Source organism: Psammomys obesus, unplaced genomic scaffold (assembly GCF_907164565.1).
Source record: "Psammomys obesus unplaced genomic scaffold, mPsaObe1.curated_primary_1811, whole genome shotgun sequence".
Lineage (NCBI taxonomy): Eukaryota > Metazoa > Chordata > Mammalia > Rodentia > Muridae > Psammomys > Psammomys obesus.
The window spans coordinates 997,978-1,021,057 of NW_026596051.1; the positions used below are offsets into that span (position 1 = coordinate 997,978).

Here is a 23,080-nt window from a genome sequence, read left to right on the forward strand (position 1 = left end):
TTCAGGAATTCTTTTGCCTGAGGTAATGGGAAGCTAAGGCTGCTTTAAGGCCTTGATTATCTATTAATGCACAAAGCTGAAAAAAGTCATCTCCACTGGATTATGGTAGATATTTCCATAAATTATCAATGAATTCTCTTCTAGGCAGGCACTAGACATTGCTTGCTAAATTAATCTGAAGGGGTTTGAGATGGATAAAAAGGCTATTTTTGTGAAGGTGGAAACCTATCATGGAGAGGTGGGGAAAACAGTATTGTTAGGTTAGAAGCTTTTCATTTTTAATCACTGATCGGGTCATATGTTTCTTTTCCTCGGCCACCCTCTGCCTATCGAAAGGTGGGTTAGCTATTGCAAATTTAAATGCCAAGGAGTTGTTTTCTTTTCTCATGTTTCTTTAATGAATTGTTGTTTTATGTGGTGAATTGCTTCTCTGTAGTGGAAGCTTCTTTAAATGGTGGACTTTCAAAGAATTTATTAGGCAAACCCAATAAAACACTTGGGTATGCAAATAGAGTGAGCAGCACTGACTTAGGTGTGTAGGTGTCTGGCCCACCAGGGACCCCAACATTAGTGTGTTCAGCCAAGTGACCTTGAAGATCAGAACTTTCTTCATTAGTTGATGGCTTTGGAGTTGGGGGTCTTCATGATCTTTTCTAAGGCAAGCCTGGTCTATGAGCCTGGAAAACTTTCACAACTTACGTAGATGTTAAATGCACTAAGATTATGGATGTTTTATAGAAGTTTATATTACAAGAAGCTCTGCCAACACTCAAGGTGTGCTGTCGCCCTACTAACAGTCAAAATGTTGGAGCCCATCTGCTCCTGACTAGATGGAGTTTATCCCAGGATACATCAAGACAATTGAAAACTACTGGGGTCACTTTTCATATGTTCCAAGGGTGAGGTGTGGGTTTCCTAAGAGACCAGTTAAGAAAAACAGAAGGTTTGAAGTGTAAGTGCTATAGGTGAGTGAATGAGTGAAATCAAACTAGAGCTCCTGTTGCACTGAGGCCTAGAGCAATGGAGGAGGTGAAGCCACGTAAGAAAATGTGATGTGAGTTCCAATAGGTAGTCATGAGGCAGGTTGTATTACCGAAGTTCTCTGAACACTAAGTTCCAGATGATGTACTTAATGGAACGAGTGTGCCCTGGGGTGTAGTTGGTACTGCATTTCTAAGTCTGGCTCTGTAGCTCTTCTTCCTAGGCCCAGATCAGTCAGTCCATCCCAAAATCACACAAGCAGGGCAGAGGGCCTCAGGTAGCGCCCTGGTGAGATGTGTCAGAGCACAGCTGCTGCTCAGTGTAGCAAGTTTAGTCCACTGTTATTTGTCCTTTGACTTTGGTATGAAGATCAAATATACGAATTTCTAATTTAGATCTTGTGACTTATTTTAGTGCCTGTGATTATATGGGTAACATTTTTTTCTCATCTCCTCAAATATAGCATCATTAAAGGAATGCTCTATTGTCATTTTGTTGAGTCACAGAGCTGAAATATTTCATAAAATAAACAATTCAAGTGTTTATAACAAAAATCAGTAGAAAAACCAGACCATTTGAGAATAGGTTACCAGGTGATATCTCAGTGTGCAATACTTGAAGGAGAAATTTTAGAAACTGCCCAGATTATTAGTGCGATGCAGTTCTAGCATTGCTTTGTTTTCCTTCAATAGTAATTACTTTCTAATTAAAAAAAAAATATGTCAGGGGTTTTCCCTCACTGAATTTGATGTTCTTGCTACACTAAGAAAATTTATATCTCTCCTTGGAAGCATTCCATGACAAATTGCTTATGTGATGGATTGCCAGCCTTTCCCCATCCTACTCCTACTCCAGCCAGTCTGAAGATAGATCACCTGTGGCAGCAGTTGCTGTATTAAATACATCTCCTCACCAGTTGACGTCAGTGACTTTATATGGAATTCAAACACCCAGGCAGAGACCCCCACTAACAGTTCCAGCACACTGAACTCCACAGTAGAGGTCATACATATATATATGTATGTATGTATTCTAATAATATATGTATATATTATTCCATGGAATAATTACCATGGCAACAAAGCCACTCAAGAGATGGATATTTCCCTCTATTCCTTTCGCCTTTAGCACTGATCTTTGGAAGATAATTTTTTTTTTATAGGCTTGATTACTTTTGAGCTGAGACTGTGTTCTTTCTCATTGTCTTGGAATGAAATAAAAGTACCAAAGAAACTACTGATCGTTTAACTGCTCTTTTGGTTTTTGTTTGTATCCAAAGGCATTCTATTTGAATAAAGTATGTTAAGGTAGCATCAGTCAAAATTTGATTCACTATGTTTGCAGGTGATGGCTTGGACAACAGTGTAGCTTCCCCCAGCACAGGTGACGATGATGACCCTGATAAGGACAAAAAGCGTCACAAAAAGCGGGGCATCTTTCCCAAAGTAGCCACCAATATCATGAGGGCGTGGCTGTTCCAGCATCTAACAGTAAGTGGATTCTAAATGACATATGTAAACTAAATATGGACAATGAACCAGTTTTGATAGAAGAAAAAAAAAAGATCCCTCTGCACTTCATCCATCACTGTGTTGCAAGTTTTTAACAAAGGGTTAGCACTTATTACCTAGACTCCTATTCTAAATCGGGAGCGTCCTTTGAAGCTCACTGTTTTAATTTTGTTAATCTTTATAAGGTATAAGGCTTGGGAATCTGTGTGTACTTGCGGTTTTATGTATGCATGTTAATGAAATTGCTTCTCAAAGTGACTCTGAAGTACTTGGAACTAGTTGCTAAGTTTTCTAAAAAGAAAGTAAAACCCACCCCACTTGGAGTGGGCGCTTCAGTGGACCTTTATGGTAAATGGTCCCCAAAACCGTCAGCTATATTTTGATGGGAAGATGGTCACGTAATTTGCTGCACAGTGGTTTGAATGGACCCTTCCGTTACAGCAGTGCAGTGAGTCAGAGCCCCCAGCGAAAGTTGTCCCTGCATTTAGAGCTGTAAAGGAAAACAGCAATATACAGGCAGCTCTTCCTGTGCACCCCCCTGGGACTTTTCCAGCTGAGGAGCAGTTTATATTGCTTGTGCGAGTACTGCTCTTTTCACTGCAGGAATCTGGAGATGTGAGAAGCTGGAGACTCAGGGCTTTATGCCAACAGGAGATTTGTTTGGTTTGGTTATTGTTCTGAATGAATTTCATGCTCAAAATATTTATAATCACAATATTTTGGTGGATATTTTATAAGTATATGTAGATTTAATGACATTTAAAAGAGAGGCCAAAATGAAAATTCATGGATAAAATAATATTTTTTAAAAAAAAATCAGTAAAATTGTTGACCAGGGCATTTTCATTATTATAGATATAGGTTAAAATCGAGTTACACAGATGAATGGAGATTAAAAATTTGTGACCTTGGCTTCTATAGACTCTCTATTTTAAACTTAGATTGCTTTTCTTAAAAGCTTTCCCCTAAACACAAAATCCCAGAGCCTTGTGACTTTCACTCCCTTGCCCACTTTTCAAGCCACATTCCTTATGAGTTGTTCTGGGAGCATGTTCTAAAGGCAGGTATAATTAGTGGCATAAAAAGGCAACATTGATTCTGCTGCTCTATTAACACTCAAGGATGTAAATTAATCCATATTCTTCAGCCCTGATGAATGGAATCAAAACTGAGAGCAGTAGCAAAAATTACAAAGAATAGTTGTTTTTGTTTCCCCATGGTGATTCAAAGCACAGACAAAACCAATGGTTCTCAGTCTTTCTAATGCTGCAACCCTTTAATATCTTTTCTCATGTTGTGGTGACCCCTGTCCCCCAAACCATGAAGTTATTTCTGTTGCTACTTCATAACTGTGACTTTGCTAGTGTTAAGAATCATAATGTATGTATATGATGTGCAGGATATCTGACGTACGACCCCTATGAAAGGGTTGTTTGACCCGCAAAGGTCAAACCCACAGGTTGAGAACTTTTCATCTAGACAGTGTTGCACATTTCTGAGTAAAGCTCATGAGATGGTTCTGGAAGCTACTTGTTTTAGACACTGTGATTTTGATAACATGTTTGGTTTCCTTAAAATCTGACCCTGACTTCATTGCTTATCGAAATTTGTTGCATGTAGGTAAATATTTTGCGGCCTGCCTTGTGCACCTTTCCAACTGATGATTATTAACTAGAGAAAGGAGGAGTGTGGCAACCAGGGCGTATGATGAGAGCATCCATTAGAGAAGGGGTGACAGTCGGTCACGGTGCTCACACAGTATGCCGCGAGGTCACCCTGAGAGCCAACCAGCTATCTGTTCTGCAGTAAGAGTGAAATCAGCATGGCCCAGAACCTCCCAGACCACTGCTATTTCCTATCTTAATGGAAAAAAAGAAGTAGCTAGCCTCAGCTCCTTTCTCAGCCTGGAAAGGAGCGTTGAGGTGACTCGGCACTGAGATGTCCCTGAATATAATATAATCAGGCAGAGTCAGGAGAGACAGGAGCAATCTCTTTTACTCATGTGCCAGTTTTCCCAGGTTGTACCCAGGTTGTACTGTCTAAAAGGAATAAAAACCAAACAGACAGCAAATCCTTTCTTATGGCATGATTTTTACCTAGACCTCAAGGCTTGTGAGAACTCTGTGTTACTGAGACAATTGTAAGGGAAATTACCCAGGAGCTGTATGATTTCTGGAGGCCTGGCTGGTTGCCCTGTCACTGGCCTGAGCCACTGCCCTGGAAGGGAAATCTCCCTCTAGGCTTCTTCGTCTTCCTATGAATGACTATGGAAGCTGCCTGGCAGGTTCTGTTGGGGACTTCCATACCCTGACCCAGCACAGTACCTTCTGCTTATATAGAACTATTGGTAATGACTTCCAACAATCCAATTGCTCTGATGTCATTATCTGAAAGTAAAGCTAAAAGCACTCTTTTCCTTCCCCTAATGAGCAACTTCTTCACCCCACCATGGAATTGAAAGAAGAAGTGGGTTTCCATTTTCAAGGAATCCCCAGTCCTCCCCCCACCCCTGCCCCTTTTCTATCCTTACAAAGGGAAGGTCAGGGACACTTAGGCAGACTTACAGTCAGGAGCTGGTTTCAATAAATTCTGAGGAAAACCAGTAGATTTGAAAGAGTATTGCTGAGTGCCCTACCTGTTAATACAGATCCTCTGCTAGCATTACTTCCAGGCCTAGTAGCTCTCTGGGGACACTCAGTCTTCCTTAGGGAAACTGTCACAAACTGTATAAATGATTGCAATAATTCTATGTGATTAATGTCATTTATCTGGAAACTCCATTCTGAAATCTTGCTCCAGATAAAAGAACAGTCAAAACCCTGAAACTACATGATGCTTAAAAAAACAATAAACATTTATTAGTAAACTGTGAAGGAGTTTTTCTTAAATACCAAAAGGCGTGATCTAAAACCTGGAACACCTTGTGGAAAGTAAGTTGATAAGAGTTTTTGTCTGTTTGTTTGTTTTTTCCTCCTTTTAAAAATAAATGGATATATCCTTCTATTAAGTTTAGTCAGTTGAAAAGTTGAAAAGGCTGTCAAGCATTTGTGTGTCCAAGGTGTAGAAAAGGCTTTGCTGGTGGCTGCAGAGAAGGAACCTGCCTTGGTATTCAGTTACCCACAGGTAGATTTAGTCAGCAGCCCTCTTTAATAGTCCAGGGAACTAAAGGCGGGTTCTTGGTATCACGGTCCCTAGCCACCTAACCTGTGCTTTCTCATGTATAATAAAAACAACAAGAGCAGAAGAAGCAAGTCTGAAACTCTGGTGATTGTGGAGCAGATCAACCCCCCTCCCAGTTTTGACTTTCTGAACATTTGTCAGTGCTGATAAGCAGGGAAAGTCTCTTAAAAGAAATGATTCCCTGCAAGAGGAAAGGATGACTGGCATGATTTAGGTACTTAATAAGAGAGAAGTGGAAAGGAAATAGAAACATTTATTCATGGAGATGCTTGCATTTGCCTGAAGACAAACCATTGCACACAATTGGAAACTACTTAATATCTTCAAGAGTCATAATCAGTTCAGGACTTACGTCAGGTCAAGATATTCTTCTTCTCCAGGGGAATTACCCCACAGTAAACAGCCTACTGTATCTTTGGATTTCCGCTGTATGTGTTTCACATTCTACATCCTTTACTTTATTGTGTTATAAAGATATGTTTCAGAGGCTCCCTGGAATGAAGAAAAGTACTAAATACAATGTTTCAGGTAAAAACCGAGGGTCTTTTGCTTCCTCTTTTATCTCCCTACTTATCATATTGCATTTAAAAATATAATCTAGTTAGGAAAGTGGTTAACGAGAGTTTTATTTAGAATGTTCAGCGAGTGTCTTTTCCTGCTTGGAGCCTCTGTGTGTCCCAGGAATCCTGAAAGTTGGGAAGAGTGGAGGTGTTTGTGATACAGACTCAGTTGAAGAAAGCATTCAAAGGTCAACACTTGACTTTAGCTGGCAACCAGTCTTCCTGACTCCTAGTCTCTGCACTACTATGAGGATCCCCTCAGTTTAAGCCTTACAAATGTTGTTTCTGAGTCAAATCTATGCATGTTTGTTTCCTTTATTTCTTTATTTTTTTGTGTGACTGTCCAGCCTGAAAATATTTTCATGTGTGTGTGGCCAAATTCATGCTGCAATATCTGATTTGTAAGACTTTGCTCTCATGTGAATACAGTTAGTATGAGGGCTTGTAGAATCTTCCAGATTGAGAATGGTGTTTCCATAGAAACACTATTAGATGAAAAGTGCCCTGCGGGTCTGCCACTCTAAGCATGGAGCAAATGGAATTGGACTGGGAATTGATTGCTCTAGAAGAGACAGATGTTGTCCGTTGGTTCTGATCTTGATAACAAGATCCATTGGAGGATCTTGGTGTCATAGCCTTGCTAACAGTCTTGAAAGAATCACTCTCTAAACATTGCAATTAATTATTGCAGTTTGAAATTTCTAATTGATGTCTCAGTGGCTTATTCTGTTGTCCATGATAAGAAAGGGTTCAGAAGGTAGGTCAGTATCCACACAGGGAGCTATCGATGACTTTTCTTTTCTCCTCACGATTCTAGTTATTCACACTGAATATTCTAAGCCTGCCTTACTTACTGTGACTTACTATGAAAGAAGTAGGGCAATTTTTAGAAGGCAGAGAGGCAGGTCATCTGTATTTGTGAAAGCTGGTTTGGGATGTCAATCAGGGTGATACAAAGTTCTGCAGCACGGTGGTCCGTCTAAACCAACCCCAGAGCACTTTTATTTTCAGGTACCTGGCCAAAGGAAGTAGATTATAGTTATAGCAGTTAAGTTGCATGCCTGTGTGTGTATGTGTGTGTGTGTGCCTGTTTGTCTATCTGTATATGTGTGGGGCTGAAAACCAAATCTTGTGCTAAGTCAGCCCCTCTGCTACTGAGCCATACCTGTCACTCAGAATTTTGATTTTTCTTTTTATAACTTCCAGCGATCCTCCTACCTCAGCTTCCCAAATGCTGGGATGGCAGGTATGAGTCCTCATGTACTCACTGCAGATATTAAATCTTTATACTTTAAGCACTACAAGTGGGAGAATGAGAGGCTTTTTCTTTCAGATGTCTGTGGACCACATTTTAAACACAATCTTTTCTACAGAGGAGGGTACTTTTGTGGTCATTCTTTTTCCCCTTAAATTTACCCTTCCTCTGACCAGAGTTGGATTCCACTGGCAGTAACTCAGCCAGCAAGGCTCATTCTGAACCTTTGGAGATGGCTACTGCTTTAAAGGCAGCTCTGATTACATGAGATCCCTGACTGCTTCTCATCCAAGTGGGAATCGTCTGTCTCAGGAGGAATATGGAATGTATTATTTAATTATTGGAGGGATGGCAATGCCGTAATTATTCTGTGATATGCATCGTAGCAACACTGTTCGGTCATGAAGATGGAATGGGGAGGGGCAGGCTAACAGATTCTGGAGCAATGGCCTTCTTTTTCTTAGGTAGTTTTTTGAAATCCTAATGGATGGGTGATGAATTTTCTTAGGTCAGGTAAACTGAAAAGGCTACAGCTGGAGCTCTTCACCCAGAAGAAATGGAGTTAATACTAATGATCATTGTGAATTAGAAGATCAAAGGGGAAGTGTAGTCCTGTCTTCAAGTTCTTGCCCCAGAGGCCATTAGTGACCTGGCAGAGCTTTCTCCCAGGCTTTCCCCACCTCTTCCCATTGCCTGTTCTTTCTTGCCTTCTCCTAGCCATGCACCTTTGACCTGGGGTAATTACGGTCCGTTGATGAGGAGACAGAAAAGGGGAAACAATCAAAAGTGAAAACAAAAGTCCAACTTCACACAGGTACACAGGACTCACAAATAGGAGGGTATTCCACACTCATTTCCAGCTGTGAGTGGGATATTTGTCATCAGATGGTTCATTGATGTCACCGAGGGCTGATCCCTTCTTTGTGGGATCTAGCTAGAAATAGTTCTAAAATCTCCCTTTGTTTCCAAAGCTAAAAAAAGAAATACATGATATTTGCTTTCTTGGCAGACACTGTTTCATCCTGATTCTAGGAATCAAACCCAGGGCCTTCATATGCCAGGAAAAGCACTCTACCACTGAGCCATACACCCAACCCCTCTGATGTACTCGTAATTGGGCTAATTAGATAAAGATTTAGTCTAAATCAAACGTGCCCATGTGAGCTCGTATTATTAGGCTGCTTGTGGCTATGCACATGACTGAACTCTAGCCATCATTCAGACTTCAAAGTCCACGTCAGCAGCATGGCTGCCTTTTAGTCCAATTAATGGCAATATGTTTTCTAAGATAAAATATCAAACATATTAAATGTATATACATGTACCCACTCCTCCTCACTTTATCTTTTAGATTAAAATTGGGGTGCCACATGTCCAGGTATGAATTTCCTCCAAACTGACTCAACCCGGTGTGTAGGAATTCTGTTTTCTACACACCTCACTTACTACTTTCTCAGGGCCTCAGAGTACTTGAAGCCAGCAATGTTAGCAGAGCCTATCTTTAATCTTAGGACTTCAGTGTTCCAGAGGCAGGTGCAGAGGCACTGAATGCTTGAGGGCAGCCTGGCTTCCCACAGAATGTGGGCCATCCTTGGCTACATAGGGAGACCCTGTCTTAAAAAAAAAATCTGACCAACCAAACAGAAAATACAGGATTCCTGAAGGTACTTTGCACCCTGAAGAATGGAGGTTTAACTAAGGAAAGTATCTGTTGGTTTTTTAGGGGAGTAAATTTTTTTATTCTTTGCTTTAGATTGGTTTGCTTGGTTCTTTGGAGAGAAGTAAAACTATATGTCATGGAATTAGAATGTTGCTTTTGACATAATTGGAAACATCATCTTTGTACCTCAGTCTTTGTAACTAAAGTGTGGCTGTGACTGTACATGTTTATTTTTAGAATATGGTTGAATGTGCATTTTTCTGCAGGACAAAATTTGAAACCTTTGCCATCTCTGCTAGTCAGAATGAGGAAAAGTGACCCATTTTGCTTCTTTGAGTCTCCAAAATAGACATTATTATTATTATTATTATTATTATTATTATTATTATTATTTATTCACTTGGTATCCCGTCTCCCTCTTCTCCAAATCCCACCCTCCCTCCCTCTTCACCCTCTATGCCGCATCCCTAGACCACTGATAGGGACGGTCCTACTCTATTTGACCCTAGCCTGTCAGGTCTCATCAGGATTGTCTGAATCCTCCTTCTCTGTGGCCTAGCACAGCTACACCCTTCAGGTGCAGAGACCCTGCCACTGAGTTCATGCCAGAGACAGCCCTTGCTCCCCTTACTAGGAAACCCTTACTTGGAGACTGAGTCTATGGGCTACATCTGAATAGGGGTTTTAGGTCCTCTCCATGCATGTTCCTTGGTTGGGGTATTAGGGAAGATGCTCAATCCTCATTTAGAAGGGCAAATGTGATAGACATTGAAAGCAGGAGAAGACAGGGAACAGGACAAGAGCCCACCACAGAGGCCCTCTGAAAGATTCTACTGATCAAGGTATCAAAGCAGAAGCTGAGACTCATAGCCAAACATTGGGCAGAGTGCATGAAATTTTATGAAAGAAGGGGGAGATAGAAAGACCTAGAAGGGACAAGAGCTCCAAAAGGAGACCAACAGAGACAAACAAACAAAAAAACAAACAAAACAAAAACAAAAACAAAAACAAAAAACTGGGCCTTGTGGGTCCTGCAGAGACTAATACCCCAACCAAGGAACATGCATGGAGAGGACCAAAATTAACATGTTGTCAGTTTTTGTTTTTTGTTTTTTTTTTTGATTTCTGTTTATGTCAGCCTGTTCATATCTATTGTTGTGAATCCATAACCCAAGAGAAAATTGGAGAGGAAAAGGTTTATTCTAACAACAGCTCTTCACAGAGGGAAGTTAGGGTAGGAAGCTAGAAGCAGGAACTAAAGAGAAGGCCTTGGAGGAGTGGTGCTTACTGACTGGTTCCCAGGCTTATGCTTAATTATCTTTCTAATACAGCTCAGGCCTATCTGCATAAGCTTGATACCACCCACAGTGGGCTTGGCCTTCCTACATTAATTAGCAATGAAGAAAATATCCACAGACATGTCCACAGGTCAATGCTATGGGAATTTCTTCAGTTGAAATTCTCTCTTCCCAACTAATCAAGAGGGAGGACTCTGACTAAAATGCTCAATCCCCATCCCAAAAGGCAAAGAGGATGGACATCAGAAGAAGAAGAAAACAGGAAACAAGTTAGGAACCTGCCACAGAGGGCCTCTGAAAGGCTCTGCCCTGTAGACTATCAAAGCAGATGCTGAGACTTATGGCCAACTGTTGGGCAGAGCGCATGGAATCTTATGTAAGAAGTGGGAAATAGTAAGAGCTGGAGAGGACAGGAGGTCCACAAGGAGAGCAACAGAACCAAAAAATTTGAACACAGGAGTCTTCCCAGAGACTCATACTCCAATCAAGTACCAGGCATGGAGATAACCTAGAACCCCTACACAGATGTTGTCCATGGCAGTTCAGTGTCCAAGTGGGTTTCATAGTAATGGGAAGAGGGACTGCCTCTGACATAATCTGATTGGCCTGCTCTTTGATCACCTCCCCCTGAGGGAGGAGCAGCCCTACCAGGCCACAGAAGATGACAATGCAGCCACTCCTCATGAGATCTGATAGACTAAGATCAGAAGGAAGGAGAGCAGGACCTCACCTATCAGTGGACTTGGGGAGGGGCATGTGTGAAGAAGGGGGAGGGAAGGTGGTATTGGAAGGGGAGGAGGGATGGGTCTATGGGGGAATACAAAGTGAATAAAGTGTAATTAATAAAAGTTAAAAAAAAGTAAAAAAAAAAAAAAAAAAAGAAATTCTCTCTTCCCAAGAATATGGAGTTGACATCTGATATTAGCCTCATATAGCCCATGCTGGCAGCCAAAAAAAATGGTGGAGACCATGTTATTAAGGCTTATTTCTTGGGTCACAAGCCCTCTTGATCATGATCCAAGCTTTCTTGAGTTATTCTGAGTGACTTGAGATTTACAAAATTTATTTTACTGATGCTCCAATTTAGTAATGATAACTATTGTTTAGTTTTCCCCCAGAATGATTGCTGGTGACAACAGGCATCTCTGAGTACAGAGGCTCAGGTCTGGCATCATCTAAGGGTGTCAAGGATACTGTAGAGCTAGAGATGGTGACTCATGACTGTAATCTCAATAGTTGAAGGGTTAGTCAGGGTCAGGAGGATAGATAATTTGACAGTAGCCTGAATGAACTGAACAAGTAGACCAGCTCTCAAAAAATCAGTTGCTGGGGAAGGATCTCAGTGTAAAGAATTTGCTGAGCACGGACAGGGCCTAGGTTAAATCCTTAACTTTCCAAAAACACAAAACCAAAAGTCAAAACAACAACATCCCTCCCCCATTTTTTAACTCCTACCCAAACCACAAAGCAACACCAACAAAACAGGGACAGAATTCTGGAGAACTCAGGGTCGTTTGGACTCGTCTCTCTTGTAGGCCTCTAGGAGAGCCTCTGGGAGGTGAAGGAGTTATGCCATGAAGCCTTCCGACATTGCAAAGCCCTTTCAGTACTTGCTGTCTGTAGATAGCTAAACACCTTCACTTGGCAATTACTGCCCAGTGGCCATGGCTTCAGGATAAAATGTATTATCTAAAGACAGACCTTTAATAAGTGGATATGCATAAATGTTAACCCTCTAAGTTAGTTGACAGTTAAATGAGATACAAAGGGCCTGCTTTTATATAAATTGAAATATCGTCAAAGAGAGAGTTTGGGGAACTACTTCAATGTGATGTCTTGGCATTATCTTTTCAGAAAGAAGGAGCAAAGCAATGTATCCCATCCTAACCCTTGATGGAATCTGATGTTTGGGTCTTGGAATCTTAGTGCTCAGCTGTTATTTTAATATTGCTGGAGTTCCTGAACCAAGAGTTTCCATTGTCCTAGAACAAAAATGACCCTGAGAATTTGGTGTCTTAGGAAGTTCAGGAGAATTCTGAAGTCCAGGAAGGTCATCTGTTCACATAAACACTCATTCTAAGAAAAATCACAAAAATCCTTTCCAGGTTAGCTTACAAAAGTTTAGGAATAATTCTTACATTCCAAATGTTACAGGGGAAGAACTACACACAAATAACTTCTCTTTAAAAAAAAAAAAAAGAAAGAAAGAAAGAAAAGTGTCCCTTCTCTTCATGGTGTTGCTTTATTGATTATTTTGGCATTGGATCATTTTGTCCTTTAAGCAGCTGAAAAAAAGAATTGATCAATGGTTTGAATGAATGCTAATACATGTCTCTGCGGGGATTTATAATGGAAAAGTGTTCCATGTGCACTGGACTCTGAGAGAAAGCTGTGAGCTGGGCAGGATGATTTTTCTCAGGCCAGAGCCTGAGCACTCAGTAAGTGGACCAGGGTTTTCTTGAATTTCTATGTATTTCCACCAAGTTGCCTCTAAAGCACAGGCCAAATGAAACTGCATTGTTGCGCAACCCATATCCCTTATCTAGCTAATTAATATATTTTTAGGTAAAAAAAAAAAAAAAAAAAAAAAAGTGAGTCAAGGAATTTGGCACAAGATTTCCTAAGTGTAGTGTGATGGCTTCTGGTGACAATGGGTCAAGGATAGTCCTTTCTTTCCTTGATTGTTTCCCACATATATTTACCTAGACCAAGAGACAAGGCTACAGCTACTGATAGTTTATGACAATCTTCATAATTTATGTCTGTTAGAATTTCAGATTTTAAACACAGTTTAACTGCCCATCTTTCCTTTTAGAGATATGTAAATTTCTATCCATGTCTGAGGGTTGTTTTAGGGCAAAGAATTATCCCTCATGCAAATCCTTACTAACCCTCTAACACAGAATTTCGCTCCTTGAAGACTTTTGTTTTGTTTTGGTTTTGGCTTGACACACGGTCTGGATGCCAAAGAGCTATGCCTTTAATTTGCTTTATGGAGATAGAAGGAACTGCGCATGCAGCCCCAGTCTCCATTACTCCTGAACCTACACCCCAACTGTCGTTTCTCAGCAAAGAAGGCTGCTAAACCCAAGAGAATTAAGCTGCTGCTCTGGGGTATGACACTGAGGGCTGATCATTTTAAAGCTAGTAATAACCAGAATCCTAAAATTCTTATGAATAAAATGTAATTTTAGTAATGTTTCCATAAACAGTGGTAATGGTGGCATTTTAGTCAGCAGTGACATTAGTCACATTGAAATTGCACCGCATTGGCTTTTAAATTACTCCACCTGTCTGTATGAATAGAATGTTCAGTGTAAAAGCAGAAAGACAGCTGCTGTTAATGTCTGCTTCTCCCTGTGCAGATAATGCTGGCAAATCTACATGCATAAAGGACTGGTTTGTGATGGAAAACGGTACCTGACCCTGCTGGCTCTTGAGTCACAAAGCAATACCTTTAATTACCAGTGGCTGTGTTTAGTTGTTGATATAAAAATGTCAGCTTCCAGGAGGGTAACCTCAGGTTCACTCCCTCTAGTAATGTCACTGGCTGTACACTCTCCTTCCACCCACATCTGTCCTGTGATGAAGAAGCATTTATCTTGATGTATTTCAGAAACATGTGCAGCATTAATGCTTAAAAGAGAAACATCTAATACTGGGGGAACTTGATTGATGAACTTTGTTTTTGAGGATTTCTAAAGATTAGTGGAATTTGGAATTGTCTTCTAGCCAGGATAGAAATGCGGCATGCCATTTATACCTTCAAAAGACTTAGAGTCATTCATCTACTACAAATGTGCTTTCTCCTGTGACAACCAGGGGCAGGCATTTCACATAGCAGAAAGGATAATGAATAGAGGGGCTGGAGAATATCATATGTTTTTGCTAGGTATCCATGTTTCTGCTCATAAATGATGGAGTTTAGTCTCTGGAGAAGCCCATTTTTTTTCTCGGCCTTTTGGTGAATTGGAGCAGCTCCATTGAAATAAGACTGGCCCAGTCTAGTGGATCCTTGCATTTGAGATGCCAGCCATATATTTGGTGAAATGGTAAATAGGAGCTATACATGTCTGGCTCATTTGCAAACATTCTTTTCAACTTCTTTCATACAACTGGTGTTTCCGTGTTTAATTTAACAAGGAATGAGTAGTAAATGGAAGCTGCTGCCCGAGATCCCACTGTGAGCGTGTTTTGCACTTGGCTCCCTAGTGACAAGGCAATTTGTGAAATTATGTGATGGGGTAATTAGATGAAACCAGGGCTCCTGATTGTTGCCATGCGTGTGTAGAGAGAGTTTGTTAAGAAGAGGGAGGGGGAGCAAAAAATAGATTATTACCCTGGCAAGTTGGCTCAAAGCTTCTTCATTTATTTGTAAACAGAATATTTAGTGACCGCATAGGAAGTAGCTGTAATCACCAGCTCATAAAGAAACCACAGCAGAGCCCTTGCAGCTTTGCAGAGTGCTCATGTAAAATTTAAGCTGGGAGGCAGAATCCCTGTTAATGTAATTAGGATCTAATTTACCACCCTTTGCACACAGATGTAATAATGTCTAGATATTTATTCTATCTTTAAGCACGTTACATATACCTCAGTGCAGCCGTTACTGAACAGAAACAGGTGTGCACACTTTCCTAATTCATTTTTACACTGTAAACACATAGCAATTGAAGGGAAATATTTACCAAAAATGAGGGGAAGGAATGTCTGCAAATGAGGCAGTAATGGACAGTTGCCCTTTATGTACTGATGGATTTCTCAATGGTTAAGTAAATTAAAGCAAATGCTAGAAAAATCAATAGGCCAGCATAGTCTTGGTTTTGCCTCATAGACTTCAGGACAGAATGACAGATGTGGTATCTATGACCCATTTAAGTATTAATGCTTGAAAAAATTGCTTCTGCATGCAAAGCTGTAAGCTTAGAAACATTATGTTATATTAAATTACAGACAATAATATTTTTAAGTGTATGTAGAATTTATATGTTTCAGTTAGGTTGTTCTTATGTGTTATAGTTATACTGGAAGATTGGTTGCTCAGTTGTTGAAGCAGCTCCATAAATCAGACATGAATATTCCTGCATGGAAATGTCTTCAAGGGGCTGTAGTTGAAAGGTGTAAATGCTGTATTTTGGGCTGGTGTGTGCAGTGAGCTGCATATACTAACACTCTACATGAAGACAAAATTAAATTTAATTAAGGCATACATGCTCAGAGCTTTTGGAAAAGAGACTGAAAACAACCTTCAAATACGGCATAATTCAATTAACTTCTGGGCTACAAATGGTATCTTTTGTATTTGAACTAACACAGGTAACGTGTTACATACATTGGCTGTCACAGGGTGTGGAATATTAAAATTAGTCTGAAGATAAGAATCAGCTTCTAGAAATATACAGACAGGCCTATTGGTTATAACACGGAACTATTCACTTTCCTAGCCATTTTTAAGTTTAGAAAAATTAATAATGCCAGATACAGTGGCATAACCTTTAATCCCAGCACTCAGGAGGCTGAGACAGGCAGATCTCTGTTAGTTTAAGGCCAGCCTTGTCTACCTAGACAGTTCTAAGACAGTGTGTGAGAGCCTGTCTAAGAAAGAAAAATTACCCACCTTCAGGATAATTTGTATCATGTCATAATATTAGTTTGTTGACTCCTGGGAGTAGAAAGACAAAATGAGAGGCAGACTCACATAGACTTGATTGTCAGAGAGGAAAGCTGATTTTCAGGACCAAACTCAGATGTTGCGTTGATATCATCATCTACGGTTGCTTGCCATGTCCTGTTTACCTTCTTGTGCGGTCCGCACTTTGGTGGTTGATGGCCTCTCTTCTTTACTCAGGATAGGCAGACATGGTCCAGCCTTCCCCTCAGAATTAACCATCATATGTAAAAGTGACCCTGTGTTAAATAAAAAGGTTACGGAATGGACGGAAACAGAATGACTGTTGAAATTCTTAATAGAAGACACTGTCAGGATCTTTTATATCCATACACATGGCATTTATGATTGCAGTATCCCCTTGTATTTGTATCATGAGGCTTACATTGAATACATTCAGAAACTCACGGAAGTGCAAAAAATATGCTTAAAAATTAAAGGCTGCCTTCTAAAACATCAGAAAAGAGAGATTATGGCTAACTTGAAGATTCTTTGCCTAGTTTTATAGAAATGATCCTTAAAATTTTAATAGCATTCAAATTATCTGGGGATGTTTTTAAATGTAGACTCAGATTCAAGGACAGGGATTTTTAGCAAGGTTCCAGTGATTCTGTTGGCCCAGTGGTTGTTCCCTACTTAGCCAAATTCTGAGGGACACATGCCAGAAGACAAATTTTAAATAGAAAGGTGATTTGTTTTCATAGTTCCCTAACCCTGATTTTAAAACACAATTAGTTATTTCCATTGTATCAGTCAGACCAAAGTCTTTTGTGTTTCCTTTGCAAGCCTCAATTATTTTTTTAGTGGATAACTGTTTCCCTTTGGGTATCAAATAGTCTTCACTGAGTGTGTCAAATACATTAAAAGCATGTGACTGGCCAAGGTCACAGGAAAAATGAAAATCATCTCTTCTAGCTTGCTGACAGTGTACTTGGACATTCTGGGCAGGTGGAAAGGTTGTAATGAAGCCCTAGTTAGAGATGAGGGCCTACGTCATCCCATCCTGCCTTGGTGTTCTGGGGATGGTCTAGAGATGGAAGTTAGTTTAGAATGAGGGAAGAGTGTGCGAGGTTCTGGACATCCCCAAAGTCCTGCCCTGGAGCTTTTTTCAGTTAGTGACCAGGGCATTAGCAACTACTGAGACAGTAACATGTTTTAGGGGAGAATTGAATATTTTATATTTTACTTGGTCCTGGGTGTGCTTCTTCTGACTTACACACCGTCACTCACAAATTTGCACCATCCTGGAAAGTGAGTTGTTTTAAAAAATGAACATCTGAAAAGTAAATTCACCCTCATTTGGCTAAGACTGAAGGAATTATGATAAGTAGCAAGTGCCCATTAATCACAGTGGAGCAGGTAAATTTTCACTCATTAAGCTTCACATACTGGATGTAGTTTCTTGAAATTAGGTCATTTATTTTGGTCTAAGGCATTGAGGATCAAAGGTCACATGGAATCCAAAAGCCATTAGTCAGGGTTCTTTTCTGGACCCTTTAGATGTCATTGTATGAGTCACCCATGGCAGCCTGGGCCTGGCCTGCTGTCATGGACCTGGCAGGGTGCCTACTTTATTTCCAGTTTGCATAGGTAAAAAGCCGAGCAGCTACTCTCAGAATCACTATAAAAATAAGCTTACATAAAATCTCCATTTGAAATACAGTATGCCTGTGCCCCTGCAAGCTTTCTCTCAGGGCAGCGTGGGGTGTAAACATTGACATCAGCGAGAGAGACATGCATTTGATAGCACTGCAAATTATCTTTTGTTTTGGTGCAAGCATTTATATACTCCAGCATGGACTTAGTGGAGAACAGACCTTCATAAAGAATTGTAATGATTAGCCAGACATTTTAATTTATTAATAAAAAAGAGAAATCAAAGCATCAACTTTACTTTGTGTGTGTGTGTGTGTGTGTGTTTCTAGCTATTCCCTCTTGCTAAGTCTGAGACCACTGGCAGTAATGAGTTATGAGTTTCAGAAGTACTGGGCAAGTGATTTTGTCCAGTCAATTCATGTACTTTCTCCACTGAGCCCTGTGAGGATCAGGCCCACACCCTGAAGTGAAAACGCCATCAATTACCAGGATGACAAGCACCCGGTACTTACTCTCTGGAAGTTATTCGTATTTGACTGGGAACTATGAGCACTCAGCAACATTCATCACTTGAGTGTTCAAAAGAGACCGAGTAAATGTTGTGCTGAATTTCTAAGGAAAATAAAGGTCAAGCACTCATGCATGAAGTGACATGTATTTGAATTTTTAAAAATCAGGCTATGAGCAAGTATCCCATTTGATCTGAAAAAAAGGTTATTGTGAAATCATTAATTTGCACGTGATCCTACACTGAAAATTGTATCCCCATTTTACAGATGAATGAAAGGGGGCAGAAAAGGTTAGAGATATAATAGAGATTTCTGTATACAATGAAGCAAGGGCCATAACTTCCAACCTCCTGGAGCTCTCTACTTCCATGCCCTGACATTTAAAATTATGACCTGTTTTTGTTCTTGAAATTGCCTTGCATACACACTTGATGGATGAAAATGGAGACAGGCATCCATATGACCTCACTGGGGCACTGCCACAGTCACTCATGCATGGACACTATGGCTAGATGGTCAACCAGAACGGGGGCCTTCCATGTAGAACTTACATTATCCCTAGACACTTCTAGTTTTGATGCAAGTTTCAGGTGTGTGTGTGTGCGTGTGCAAATGATGGGTTTGTGTTGGTGGTCAGATGAAGGCTGGGCCCTTCTCTAGGAATACCATGTTCTAGTTTGGTTTGGTGAGAAGAATCCCCACTCCCCTTATCCTACCATCCAGCAGCTAAAACACTTGAAAGCACCATACCGTAAATTGTGATTAAATTTAACCATGAAATTATAGTGTAAATAGAGCCATTAAAATTTCTCTGTAGGTTCAAATGCTTGTTGAGGGCCCCTGGGAAGCCCCGTGCATCGGGGGCTTCCTAAGGTATGTGAGAAGTGAATGAATCTAATCCTGGAGTTTGTAGAAAGAGCAGGAGTGAGGAGAATTTAGGATGAAGAGTGGGCTCCTGAGAGTTGAGAGAAATGGGTGGGCGGAATGGGTTAGCAGGAAAGCGGAAACACCCTGGAGGAAGCGCTCGTTTCTGCTCTCCACCGAAGGTGGAGATGCATATGGCGCCATGGAACTAGGGAACGCTGGCAGAGAAGATAGAGAATGGATCATGGGGCGAGTCCTGCTTTTAAAGGCTCTGTGGAGTGGAAAAACTTACAGAAGCATCCAAAGAAGCTGTAATTGGGGTGTGGCTGTCAAAGGTGGAGAAGTGAGTGACCCCTGGATTGATTTCCGGGGTCCTTTCCAGCACCAATTCTTTAATAATCCAAGGAAAGAAGAATGACACAAGGCAACAGTCAAAGACTCGTTTCGGTTCCTCCCATTAATCTGCTCTGGATCCAGCCTAGATCCACCTTTCCTCACTCCTGCTCAGTTGATGGAGTCATCATTGGATTCAGGAATTATCCTTGCATTTTCCATTTATCCTCCCTCAGGTGATTGCTGATTTTTCCTTCTAAAAGCATCCCCCTCCTGTCATCAGCATTAGGCCTATGTCAAGCTTCTGAGCTTTCTCTCTCTGTTCAGCTGCTCCATTTCTAATATTGACCCTTCGTTTACCTTTAAAGAAATTTTTGTGAAGTAAAACATGTCCAAATATTCTTCCACTTAATTTTTTTTTTTACTGTTTCCCTATTGCCCTTCAGATACAAGCTGAACTTTCTGGGCAAGCTGTTTGAGAGTCGTCACCCATCTCTTGCCCTTTCCATCCATGGTCCCCACATCCTGTGAAGCCAGGCCGGAGTCTTGTACTTTCCCACAGGTGCTGCATGGTCCTGTCTACTGCACACCTTACATGACTGCTTCCTTGCCTGCTGTGTGTCACCTCCCAGGTTCCTTCACCACTTGACACTTTTTTTTCCCCCACATCCTTTCCATCTTATCTCAGCTGTCACTGACTGGGGAAGTCCTTCCTACTTCTCCACAGAAGGGAGGAAATCTCCTGCCCCCAGACCCCCAGGGCCTTGTGACTGTCTATAGGGTCCTTATCTTTGTTGGTGAGCTGCCTCCCTCTCCAGAAGTTAAGATCTAATCTTTCATCTTTGTGTCTTCAGAGCCAAAGCCTAGGCGATTAGTGTTTTTTTTGTTGTTGTTGTTGTTGTTTGTTTGTTTGGTTTTTTCTCCACTAAATAAATGGATAAAATTTCAGAACAGTATCAACCAAACTCCAAGGTTTTAGGAAGTTGAAGAATTGAAAATCATCCAAATATAGGGGTTAAAATGCCATAAATGACCATTGAGGGAGCTGTTTTGGATGTCTGGAGGTCACACTGTTTCAGAATGGCCTCCTTGAGGCAGTCAGAAGCAGCTGGATTTGGGATGCAGTTTGGACAAGAACTTCAAGCAATGATAACAAACCAGGTTTTATTTTTTTGGCCTTTGTTTTGAAACATGGACTAGCTTTATAGCCCAGACTGATAGCCTTGTCCAGGATAGCTCATGATCTTCCTGCCTCAGCTACTAAACTCTGGGATTATAAGCATGTGAATGGAATCAGATTTGCTGTTTTCATGAGATTGCTTGTCAATGTATAGTCTAATCTGGCAAAAAGAAGAGTCTTTGATGATAAAAGAGGGAAAAGCTAATAGGGTGAAGACCACTGGGAAACTGGGGTGAGGGACACAAACATAGAATTGCATTTCAGAAGGAAAATCTAACAATAGGTAGGAAATGAGAAGGTGGGGGTGGGGGGACTTTTGAGGAATGGAGAGGGCTCTGTTCCACTCCTGGAACTTTTAGCAAAGCAGAGGAAAATGGACCTGTGAGTGTCTGGGAGACAGGACTGGAGCTGGAGGACAAGAAAGACACAGGAGGTGGCAATTTATTCATTCCTATTCTTCACTTTATTTTTACAAGAATCTGGAAGAGGAAGCCTCTATTTTATCTTTAGATTGAATTGATTGTTTTAAAATCCTGTAGAATTAGTCATTAATTCAGAATTGTGGTTACCCCCAAGAGGATAGTTCAAGCATAAGAAGCCCCATGAATCTGAGAAATGTTCCCTATCTTGTTCTCAGTAGTATTTCTGTAAAGCTTAGCAAGCCCTGTACTTAATATTAGTGTAGTTTGTGAATTTCCGGTCTTTGTTATCCTTTAATTTTTTAAATGCTCTCATATTAAGAAAGAATCCAATGCGGTATTTTAAATAAAACATATCTTATAGTTATTTTTTCAGAGAAACTAAAACAAATTGGATACAAAATAAAATATGTGTAAGCTTAATTTTCCAGAAAAAAATAAAAAAAGAAAGTCACAGGAGAACATCATTGGGAATGTTGTGGGCAGAACAAAGAAAAAAAAATGGAGGAAAAGGTAAAAGTACTTTCCCAGTACAGTTGAAAACAGTGAAGTAGCATGAGCTACCTTTCCCCCTACCCCCATGACACAGGATTCCTAACAGGCAGGACCTATTATCACCCTCTTCACAGGTTAAAATGATGCTGAAATAGTGAATTTTTACTGAAGACTTTTCCACAGGAAAAATAATTGCTTTTCTGCTGGTGTTTTTGTTTGTTTGTTTGTTTGTTTGTTTGTTGCTCTTTTGTGTCCCTTAAAAATTACTACCATGGAGAAAATCCCTTAAGCTGAGTTTTGAGCTTCCACTATTATATGTAGGCTGATGAACTTGAGACTGCATTAGAGGTTCTATCTCACGTTGGTAGGAAGTCACCATGGAATTGCTAATTACTGTACACCATCTCCCTGTGTTGGTCCTACAAGAAGTTTGTTCACTTGTTACTGAGAACATTTGTAGGTTCAGTAAAAACCACACAGATGCAGCCAGATATTTTTCCCATCATTCAGATGTTTTTTTCCTCACCACAATGTCTGAAAGAAGAGGTGGGTTTTAATTTTAAGGAGAACAAACAACAGTTAGATGATATCTCAGTTACTGTGCATGCTGTGATGTACATAATCCCAAGTATGTTTCTGAACTTGTGCCTCTGCCTGGAGCTTAGTGTGAGCACTGAGTAAGGAGGATTTTGGACTTGGACAGTTCCTGTTTACGTTTACAAGTTGAGACTGAATTGGTCTTGACCTTCCTCCAGAAGAGTCTACCATTGTCATCTTGGCCTGATAGTCCATGACATATACCTGGCTTCATGAAATAAAAAGACACCTTGCATATAATGATCCCGTTCATTGCCATCTCTAAAGGATAGTTGGCTCCATGTGATTGTGGCATCATGGGATGATGCATTTGCCATCTCTCTAAATAGATAAGACTCTGACATACAGACTCACCAAAGCAAGATGAATGAATGAGTGAGTGAATAAATGAATGGCCTGATTGTCCTTCAAACATCTATCAGAAAGGGAATTTAAACAGTGGTTTGCTAGTCAGTACTCCACAGCAGTGCCATGGCAGTGCTGGGAAGCAGGGTATCCATAGCTCATTTACTGGGTGTTTCTGCCCTTGTCTTTGAGCTTAACACAATGCCATGCCCAGAGTCACACAAAACATAAAAATGACGGTCATTTCTAGGACACATAATTGAACATTAATACTCAGTGACACTGTCGAAAAAATGATATGTCAACCAGACAGGGCCTGTGTGCTTACATCTGCTGATTGGCTCAGGACACAGGCCCTTGTGCCAGGATCAGACCCCAGGCCCAACTGCAGAAGGACCAGGATGACACAGCCATTGATCAGGAGCAGCCATCTTCAGCAGAGATGGTATCTGCAAAATTCACTCTGCATGGCCACACAGGTTGGCTTTTGGTAAAAATAAAACAACAAAAAAAAAAAAGAGCATTTCAGTCTTTTGCTATTTTTTCACTAGAATTTTCAGTGGCTGACATGTTCTTTCTATCCCTTCCTTCCTTCCTTCCTTCCTTCCTTCCTTCCTTCCTTCCTTCCT

General features: G+C 40.6%; 1 protein-coding gene across 2 annotated transcripts in view; it reads left to right on the forward strand.

The window, feature by feature from the left end:
* The window catches only part of Meis1 (Meis homeobox 1), a 137,861-nt gene that overhangs the window by 74,772 nt on the left and 40,009 nt on the right, over window positions 1-23,080 (forward strand). For both annotated transcript variants that reach the window (XM_055624287.1, XM_055624288.1), the window contains exon 8: window positions 2,326-2,471. In XM_055624287.1, coding sequence (XP_055480262.1) covers window positions 2,326-2,471 — 146 coding nt within the window. The remainder of the gene's footprint in view (window positions 1-2,325; window positions 2,472-23,080) is intronic.